Raw genomic sequence first — 9,717 nt, forward strand, 5'->3', positions numbered from 1 at the left:
ACTCTACCGCTGAGCCTCATCCTGCCAGAAGCAGAATCTCCTACAAACACGCTAACATTTCGTCAAGAGTGGAAACGTGGTTGAGAACGAAAATTGAAGAAAAGAAAGAGCAATCGGTTGAAGATTAATAGCTCAGTACTTAGACGTTGGAAGGGGCTGTGATAAGAGGAGGGAGGCGAATAAACGAGAATGTGGTCTGTTGGGTCCAGAAGAGCGAAAGAGCGCCGTAGTATGCACCGAAGGAAGCGATGATACCAAGGGCACCACCTGCAGTTGCCAAGTGCTCGTTACCTGTATCGGACGTCAGATAAAACATAATACTAGAAGGGAAAGACGCACCGGTGAAAGCATTTATTGAAAGACAAGTGAGCGCGCAAACGGTGAATCCAAGCGTTACCATGATGGGGGCTGTTGTGCGGATTGCGCCAAGGCTGTAAAATCATTGTAGACGTGCCCGCATAGCATACTACCTCGGACTTACAAGAAGACGAACGTAATCAAGTCCCATATGGCGAGGTAGATCCCGATGGCGTTGTAGAACTCCTGCCCGGAGTATGCAGAACTGAAAGGTATGTGAGGGAGGACTTGTATCAATGCTTGCAAACAACATACGCAAGGCCGATTTGAGGCAGGTAGAGAGCACCATAAGATAAGTTGAACCCTCCGTAGGTAGTAAAGACTGTTGCACTGAACGTGTTACTATGGGAAAAATCTCAGCAGTAGCTCTCCATACAGAGATCAGGACCATACCCAAGGAACATCTCCCACATGCCCACAAGTGTTTGTGAGATACCGCCATAGCTGGAAATGACTAGGTTACGACCAGGATCATTTGCAAATGACGAAAACTCACAAGGTGGCGAAAACCAAGACCAAGTTGGCTTGACCACCAACGTCCTTGGAGGCGAGCGTCAATATTGACGAGCACAGGAAGACGGTACCGTAGGCCAGCATTCCCAATGGTGCCTGAAAGCCAATTAAATACTGTCAACATACTATCAGTGAAACATGAAAGACATACAGGGTTACCGAATGTCCTCTGGTAGGGCTGCATCTGTGGTGCAGGGGGTAATGGGGCGTCCATGTTAACGGTCTGGACGTAGTAGTTGTCCTTTGAGCCCTCCTTTTCGGTAATAGAGTTTGAAGACATGACTGGACGACCGGTGCTGACTTGTAGTGCTATGATCCTTCAGAGAGCAGGAACAAGGTCAGGTGTGCACATCCCGAGCCCACCCCAGACATTTATACTAGGACTGGCGTATCTCCATTCGCATATGAGGCGCGGTGCCAATTGTGCGCATGCACTGCGCTACAGTGAGCAACGTGATTAAGTTCTAATCTGAGTGAGGGAGTAAACCCTGTCTATGGAATTCGAAGACGGGTGACCGTAGCTTCCAGGAACTGATCCAAAAGATGTACATACTGTTCACTTCCCACTCACGATCCAACTACTCCCGGTTATCTCGCGCAGAGCTCCGAGGAAGAGTCTACGCTGGAAAATTCGGAAAATCACGGGATATGATTTTGGTTATCTTATTTATTTAATTTTGCGCTCTGTTCCTTGTTGCAGCCTGTGCAGGGCACATCTCTGTCCAGATCAGATTGTGTTAGTTATCTTGATGAAAGGAACAGCCTGTCTCGGGACTCTATGAGGGATATCATAATTGCGCCACTGCGGGTACGGTGTTTCTGCATTTGTTAGGATGGTACCATGTCCTGATGGTGTTGTCAGTGGTAAAAAGTCAAAGAGGTGACTCACGACCTACGTCCTGGAGTTATCCCAGGCGATAATCGTTAAGGTAATCTGGTCTATTCAAAAACGTCGTTGTCAATGTCGACTTGACATTACGGCCGTCCTCTCGTAAGTTACTTGCGCGGACCCTAAACCTTACCTGATTTAGCCACTGGCACCACGCCGATTAAACCTTCGCATGGGATACGTTCTACACCTTGTGACTCGCCAGAGTACCCTCGTCCTAATCCTCGCTGTATAGAGCACAAGTTAGCTACCCAAACCCTCCCATGTAGCAGCATTCTTAGCAATAAAACATGAAAATGTTTTAGGAATACTACATGGGAAAGTTTAGGTAGCCAAACTCGGGCTCTATACAGGTTAGGACGAGGATAAGTACTAGTCACAAGGTGTCGAACGTCTCCCGTGCGAAGGTTTAACCGACGCGATGGTAGCCAGAACAGGAAAGATTTAGTGTCCGACGACATTTTAGAACTGATCAGATGGTCCAGACCTGTAACGAGTTGCCTTAATTCTAACTTTTCGAGGTTGCGTCTGGAGTTGCGCGCAGTCCACAACCATCCTCGTCATCCTTCATAACGGAGATTTGGAGGCTGTCGTTTACCCTCAGCCTTTCAAGCCATGAGGTTTGATTCTCTTTCAAACACCACTATCGTTCACTCGGTGGAAGCTTGAAAGTTCGTTCTGCAAACTTTGCTATGGAATGATAACGCACGCTATCTTTAAATCGAGAGCTGCTGGCTCTGGTCAACTGTGAGTATTTTGAGTTTGGTGTCTTATTTCGGTCTCCTTGGGGAGATTCACACACCCACAATGAACATATAGATTCTCCGATGCGCCTCTCAGTAGGACTGGTAGCAAGAGGTATCAGAAGAACCAAAGGTATGGAATTCTGCTTGACATGATAACACCCTCAACGCGCCAGGATGGCTGCGCAAACTCACCTGTCTACACTACTGACATCACGTAGGCTGGTTGCGTTGGACCATCTGATACACCATTAATCAGCCCTTCATATTATTTGGTCTTCAAGTCTATCGCACGTGGTTGACGGTCGCTTCCTTACCAGATTGAAACTTGGATGCCCAGAGCAGACAATCGAATTACCAGATTGCCGGTTGACTTTGCAACGGCAGCAGTATGCGTCGACTGGCAATACAAGTTGTGTACGTGCGAAGTCCTCGGACTCGTGCTAATTTGGGATGAAAAATACATGCCTGTGAACGCACAAACATAGTTCTCCTTTGTCCGCCATTCGATCACTCAATGGGTAGCAGATATGAATAGAGCACCACTTGGCGAACCGAAGTCAAGGTAGTGCGCGTTCCAACAACAGTGACCAAGCCCGTGACAATCAAATGATTGCAGGAAGATTTCGTGTTCCGCGTTGGCCATTGCACGCGGACAACAGGAAAAATACTCATGTGCGCACTCCTACTAATGCTTGGCCTGCCCAAATGCTTTGATCAACAGAAGAAGCAATATTTCCCTTTTGTTCTCAAGGCAATACCAGATGTTGGTTTTGGTTCAGGAATATTGGCGCATCTCAGACTTGCACTCTTTGCAAACGAAGGAGGCTCCTGCCTTTCGTGCGTGTGTATTGACACATGATATCACAGACTGCTAAATGCCGGTAATGTGCCTCATGATTGGAGCGAGAGATAAGCAGTGAAATGACAGATATGTACTTCCAGTATGAATCTAGATTTTATCAACAGCTATACGGCACTGCAAGTAACTGATTCAGTAAGTTTTGGACATCAACACACTTATTTGTGAACATTAATTCATGAGGCTGAGTATAACTTAATCAACAAGAGATCAGAAAATGTAAGCAGTAAAAAAAAACATGCTGATCCATCGTGGTTTTCGTCTCCCGTGGCCAGGCCTTGAAAGGCTCCTAGGGCAGTCATTCATTGTTCTTTGTGAGATAGCTCGTCCAAATGGTTCAAGAACGACGCCGCCAACTATTCTGGAAATTCCACATAATAGAGAAGAACTTCATATCAAACTCTTGTGACTTGACTGCATAACTTTTGACCATCTCACAAGATATCAAGCGCTCAAACAGTTTCGAGTGTTGATTCCAGGTGATTCCACCTCTGTGTCAAGTTACGTACATCTTACATAAATTATGTAAATGGTAATATCGCACGTTGAATTTGATTCCGAGCCTATACACAACTCGGTTAGTTGGAGTTCTCCAAAACTCCAGTTACACCAAGCGATTTCTTCGACAATGGCCTCAGTTCTCCGGTTGTACAAGTCAGTGGCTTCAAATTCCTCATTCTTGGTATTGCTTGCTCAAGTATTTCAGTGCGGCTCTCATCCGAAGACCCATGCTCGCACAATCCGCCACTGCTGCCTTTTTATTCGGTGCAGGTGATGTGATTGCCCAGCAAGTCATCGAACGTCAGGGAAGGAATCATGATGTGAGTATTGATGCTACTACAGGAAGAACTGGTTTTGATCATATCTCGCAGTTCATGCGCACTGCACGCCTCACTTTTTATGGGGGTAATTATATAAATCGAGTGTGGACCCTGGACTTGACATCTAATTCATGTCTAATTTTATCAGGAGCGTTCTTTGGGCCGGCCTTGACAAAATGGTACCAGCTTCTCAACCGCATCAAGTTCTCTAGTCCTACGAAGGCTGTGATATATCGTGTATGGATTGTACTGTCTCCTCGAATTTCATGAGGGAATGATCGCTTTTTGCAGGTTTGGCTGGACCAGGCGATCCTGACTCCTGGTTCGTTGACTACACATGGATCTACTCTCCTTTCTCACTATTCACTTTCTTCTAGTGGCTGTCGGATTCTTTTTTGGCACAATGAGTATCCTGGAGGGAAAGGGTATTTCTGGTGCACAGGACCGTATTAGTACTGTAAGCTGATCCCCCATGGAATATGGTAGCCACCTCACATGACTCCCAGGCGTATACCCCAACGTTAATCCGTAACTGGTGAGATTTGCGTTGTTGCCTACGCATCGTGCACTTAAATAGATCTAGGGGCGTCTTCATACCCACCCAAATCATCAACTTCGCTATCGTACCTCACCATCTTCGCTTTGTTGTCGTGAGCGTTGTCAGCTTGTTTTGGAGTAAGTTCGAGTTTATTAAGGACCCTTCTTTCTTGATCATTGCCTTTTAGACACGTACCTCAGCGCTGTTAATGCCAGTTCGCAGCATCAGGAAGCAATTGAATCAGACAAAGGCACCGAGAAGTAGCATGATCGTAACTCGTGGCGCGCCTCTCACAAGCATGTGTATATCAACTAGACTATCAGCACTGCCATCCCACGTGGAGACCTTTTGTTCTTATTGTTGAAGCATCCAGGATGCCTACTGAAGTCTAAAGTGGATAAGCATCGCTGTGAATGACTCGGGCGTCAGCGCTGCGCATGCACACACATATTATCATCCACTCTTTTTTTCTTAGAATGGACGAGGACCAGACCCCCCCAACTGGAAATGCATGATTCGAAATAGCTTCCGGAACGCGCTTTGTTCGAAATAGGACATTTCAGGTACAGCGCGAGCTGTTCTAGCCTCCGCGCTCGTCTACTATCATCTACTATCATTCGGTATTCCTAGGATGCTATCTGGTCACCAAACTACTTCCGCTCCAGTGGGGCCGGTATTCACTTGAAATCCGGAATCAAGAAACTTTCCTGCAGTGCTGTGATTCATTTTCTAGGAATTCGGAGGCCAGATCAAAATGCCCACAACCTGATGATCATCACTTGCGCTTCTGCTCTCAGAACCCTATACATAATTATTCTCAAAGGTGTACGCGTCAGTGTGACTGGGGAATTTTTCGCGTGGAAGGGCCATCACGTAGGTTCCATTTTAAAATTAGGGTGTGAAGAGCAAGTGGAAAGCCAAGGACTTGCTAGCGAGTACTCCCGGTGGCTATACTTCCGTGCTACTTTCTGACATAACTTCGAGTATCAGTGGGTGATCAAGAATCCGGAAGAACGGAAACCCGGCACACCGTCGACTTTGACAACGGACCATAACGGAACACATCAATATTCAGGAAACAGCATAATCCATCGAGATACTACACAGGTCAGAGAGTTGGTGGTTCCTCAACCGAGTTATTCAGCGCACGAGCTGCATACTATCTGTTACGCTCTATTCGTGACGGACCACCGCTATTTCGTGATATTTGTCTACAGCATTCGATTGTAAAGCAATTGTTTAGCTATTTCATTGAGTATGTTCTACATACTGTCCTAGCATATTCCAAGTAAAACAAAACGAAACCGTTAAGAAACAGTAGAGATCGTGGTGACAGCAGCAAAAAATCACGAATCTACCGTAGCTGCCGACGTCGAGCATTAAATTTGACAGCGCCTTCCATTGCAGCCGCAGTCTGTGAGCAAGTGGTAAGCACTAGCGCTGAGCAACCACCATCCCATACCACAAGGCATCACCAAGGCAAGCTAGTAGCGTCTACCGACCCCGCCGAGTATAAGTCGAGCACCAATAAGTGTCAGGGCAGAGGCCGACAAATACTGTAAGCTGTCACGGTGACATTCGTTGGTGTAATGAAACCACGAGGGATCGTAGATCGTCTAGTTGCCGTAGTGCCGCGCAAGATGCTGATACAGCAAAGGTAGAGATCCGGCCGAAGATAGAGGAATAAGAATACGTCTTGGATTCAAAGTGAACACGACTGAAAGCACCCAAAAGTAATCCAGAGACCCAGGCGCTGGAAAGGACGGAAATAACAGGACGCGAGAGAAGAGATTCGGAACCACAAGCGACAACAGGCGAGACAACCCTTATAAGAGATGCGGCCCTGTCTTCTCTCACATACCGTAAGCGAAGGACGCGGCGAGATCCATCATCGACATCCCCGACACCCAACGTGAACGTTAGTGGGAGGAAGGCTCTGAGCATAATAAAAATTACCGAAAAAATGTGCAACCGGTAGTGCTGATTTTATCCACGGCTAATACTTTCATGTCGACTAACACGTGCGCACGCCGTCGACTGAAGCATTGAACTCGTTGTTGCAATGAGCATGCCAATTGGGGATGAAGACAACGTAGTTTAGGATAGTACATGAACCGGGCTGACCCATGTCTTGAGCAATATCGCGCGAGGCAAAGCAAAGCAAAGCGATGTCGGGGAGTTGGGACGCAAGCGCCGAGACAAGTTACAACGCTTATGAGAGATGCGAGTCATGCCTCGAGATCTCACAAGCGAAGAACTGTACAGTACATGTCAAAAGGAATTCCCACGGGCGAATTGTCAGCCTACAGGTAGTGTAGGGGGCGGAAAGGAATCGGCCCCGTGGCAATTGGCAGAATGGGATCGATCGTGTCTTGCGCTCAAATCTTGCATCTACTCCTCGTCAGTCATTGATTCCGGACCCGCAAGATAGTTTTGGTCATCAGAGTCTGCTGCGAGGGGAGGAATTCATTTTGCGACTCTTGGGAAAGAGCAGCAGGAGTCCATGTTTAGAATGGGTATGCATATGTGCCGGGCTTGCACGAAGTGATTCGAATGTGTGAACTGACAAATTGCATCATTTGACGAACTAGACTCAACCGAGACATGAAAAGTGGTCTTGTCAAAGACAGACATCATGGAGTCCACAGGATGTTTGCCTTTGACAAGACCTACTTTGTGGGAGTTGGGGGTTTCATTGTACAGGTCTCGCGGCAGACTCTTAACTTCAATCCTACTGCAGAATTTCTTCGCTACCAGAACTTCCTGCAACCTCCAGTTCCTCCCAGTCTGTCACCGGATGAGTTGTTAAAGATTGTACATTAAGATCGTGAAGTCAGAAGCAGAAGTTTGGAAAGATCCTGTAAGCCTGGCGCTTACTACGTGACAACGTATTCCACGCTCATTGGACACCGCATAGTACGTACTATTTGTTCCATGTTTGGACTGATGCACGCCGACTCATTTATATAGCTCGCCGCATACATGCTCGTATCTTATCTCTTTCTTACCGTACCATCAATCATACGCTCTTCCACGTTACTGTTTGTCTGTCAGTGTTGCCGTCGACGTGACGGCTTTCCAGATCCATGAAGATCATGATGGTCAGTATACACCGATGCTGACTTTGTTTCCAACTCTGTTCGGTATGTTGCATCCCAACTAGTCAGATCTATGGTGTGAATAATCGGAACAGATGCGCAGGTTTATTTCTAAGGGACTAATCGTTTCTTCTGATGTGCGTCATAGCACTAGACACCGTGTATCCATGATGTCGAAGGTCTCCGGAGGTTCACGCAGTCCTGTGAACTATGCGATGTTCCTTTGATAACAAAGTCAATAAGTGAGCATCTCTTTCGAAATTCGAAGGCCTACCGACTTTCTGGGACCTTTAAATGCTGCTTCAAGGTTCAGTAACGCGCCTCGTCCGAGCTCCGGAATGCAAGTACCAAGTGGCTGTACCTTGGTTGACGGTGGTGCCAAACTAGACTTCTTATACAATATCATGTATCAGGCGTCTGAGGATGGTCATGGATGTATCGTCCTCCCTGAATGCCCGACGTCCACCCAAATGCGACGCCCAAAGCGGTTGCTGGGCTGAACAAAGAATAATACTCTCTCCCAAGCCTGACCTTGACCGCAACCAGATCGTATGGGCTTTCTTCTGAGGTTGTGATCGATTCAGCAACTTCTCGTTCGAAGGTGTGAGAGCCGCAAACAAGGAAATAATCCCGCAAGGAATACAAGTTTAATTCGATGGGATAAACGGTCAAGTCCACCTCTACGATGGAGCGATCGTCGGGGGATGTTTTCACCGTATCTTTGTCGAGCGCCTTGATTTCATTGACGCGCTCTTCGCATATCCAGGACTCGATCATCGCAATAACGGGTAAACTTTTGCGGATCTCGCGTACATCTTGATTGCCTTCGAGTTAAATCATCAGATAAGACTTTATGAATGCGCAAAACAAGAATCTGACCGAGAGCTGAACGCAACATGCGGCAGTGAACACGATGGCCGGATTCCCAAGCATCCTTCTGGCAATCTTTTGAGCAGTAACGTGTCAGCATGCACCCCGAACAACGATATGCCGTGGCATCGTCTTCGGAGAAATCGACAGGGCACTAATAAATAAAGCATTTCAGTTGGCGAAGAGAGGCGGACCGTTCTCGAACGTACTTTCAGGCTACAACACCGATACCGGTAGAAAGGAGCTCCTTCAGGCAGCTCGTGGAAATTGGTGAAGGTACGAGCCGCGGAGTCGACGGCTTGCCATACCTCCCATAATACGGGGTCTTGGGATGCTCGTTCTTCAAGGTCTACCCGATCTAATCTCTGAAGGGCGGGGTGAAGAACCCGTAGCACTTTTGAGAACACGAAGAACCGGGGAAGCTCTTTGAGCAATTGAATGTCATGGTCATCATCAAAGCGTTTGGCATTGTCAACACGTTCAGCTCGCGATGACCCGGTTCGTAGGAGACATTCGAGTAGACCATGCTGAAGGGCTTGAGATATCACCAAAGCAGAGTCATTTGCGCAATTCATCGAATAGCCGATATAGCGATATGCGATGTATAACACTCTGCGTCGCGCCGCCAGCCCTATATCTGGTTCATTATCCGAACTATTCCAAGCAGGGGTTAGGAGCCGTTCCCAGAGTGTCGCAACAGCGCTTAGGACAGTACGAATTGAGCCGATTTGGAGGAGCAATTCTTGACAACCACCCTCTCTGTCGCCCAATGATTGCATGAAGAGGATGGCTTGAGCCAAGCCAGTAGCACATACTGTCATGGACGAGAAGTCAACATTTTCTCTTGCTCGTAACCGGGGTTCCGGCATATTAGACACCTCTTTAGTCATACGACGAATATATCGGAGGGCTAATGAGGCCATGGGGAGGGTTCCACCAGCAGCAGAAGCGATGATGGATACTGGTAGAGACGCTGGGGTGTCTTCCATACAGATAACGCTGAGCGAGCACATATTCGCCCGTATC

At 47.4% G+C, this 9,717-nt stretch overlaps 3 protein-coding genes across 3 annotated transcripts; 1 reads left to right on the forward strand and 2 right to left on the reverse strand.

The window, feature by feature from the left end:
* Positions 1-133: 133 nt before the first annotated feature.
* BJ212DRAFT_617214 (GPR1/FUN34/yaaH family-domain-containing protein) lies at positions 134-1,490 on the reverse strand. Its single transcript, XM_041343664.1, has 7 exons — positions 1,022-1,490; positions 854-966; positions 751-801; positions 613-699; positions 482-562; positions 340-431; positions 134-291 (listed from the first exon to the last, which is right to left on the reverse strand). Exons 1-7 carry the CDS (start codon positions 1,148-1,150, stop codon positions 140-142), a joined length of 705 nt encoding a protein of 234 aa, XP_041189040.1. The 5' UTR covers positions 1,151-1,490; the 3' UTR covers positions 134-139.
* A 2,502-nt stretch (positions 1,491-3,992) lies between these two features.
* Positions 3,993-5,289, forward strand: BJ212DRAFT_1528717 (uncharacterized protein; the record flags this gene model as incomplete). The annotated part of the gene is made up of 9 exons (XM_041341756.1): positions 3,993-4,018; positions 4,071-4,185; positions 4,237-4,270; positions 4,334-4,431; positions 4,477-4,507; positions 4,563-4,642; positions 4,692-4,720; positions 4,769-4,860; positions 4,911-5,289. 9 exons carry the CDS (start codon positions 3,993-3,995, stop codon positions 4,985-4,987), a joined length of 582 nt encoding a protein of 193 aa, XP_041189041.1. The 3' UTR covers positions 4,988-5,289.
* A 2,810-nt stretch (positions 5,290-8,099) lies between these two features.
* BJ212DRAFT_1380496 (uncharacterized protein) lies at positions 8,100-8,838 on the reverse strand. The gene is made up of 3 exons (XM_041336634.1): positions 8,701-8,838; positions 8,170-8,645; positions 8,100-8,118 (listed from the first exon to the last, which is right to left on the reverse strand). Exons 1-2 carry the CDS (start codon positions 8,789-8,791, stop codon positions 8,224-8,226), a joined length of 513 nt encoding a protein of 170 aa, XP_041189042.1. The 5' UTR covers positions 8,792-8,838; the 3' UTR covers positions 8,100-8,118; positions 8,170-8,223.
* Between the last annotated feature and the right edge of the window lie 879 nt (positions 8,839-9,717).

This window comes from Suillus subaureus, assembly GCF_016647635.1.
Source record: "Suillus subaureus strain MN1 chromosome Unknown BJ212scaffold_35, whole genome shotgun sequence".
NCBI lineage: Eukaryota > Fungi > Basidiomycota > Agaricomycetes > Boletales > Suillaceae > Suillus > Suillus subaureus.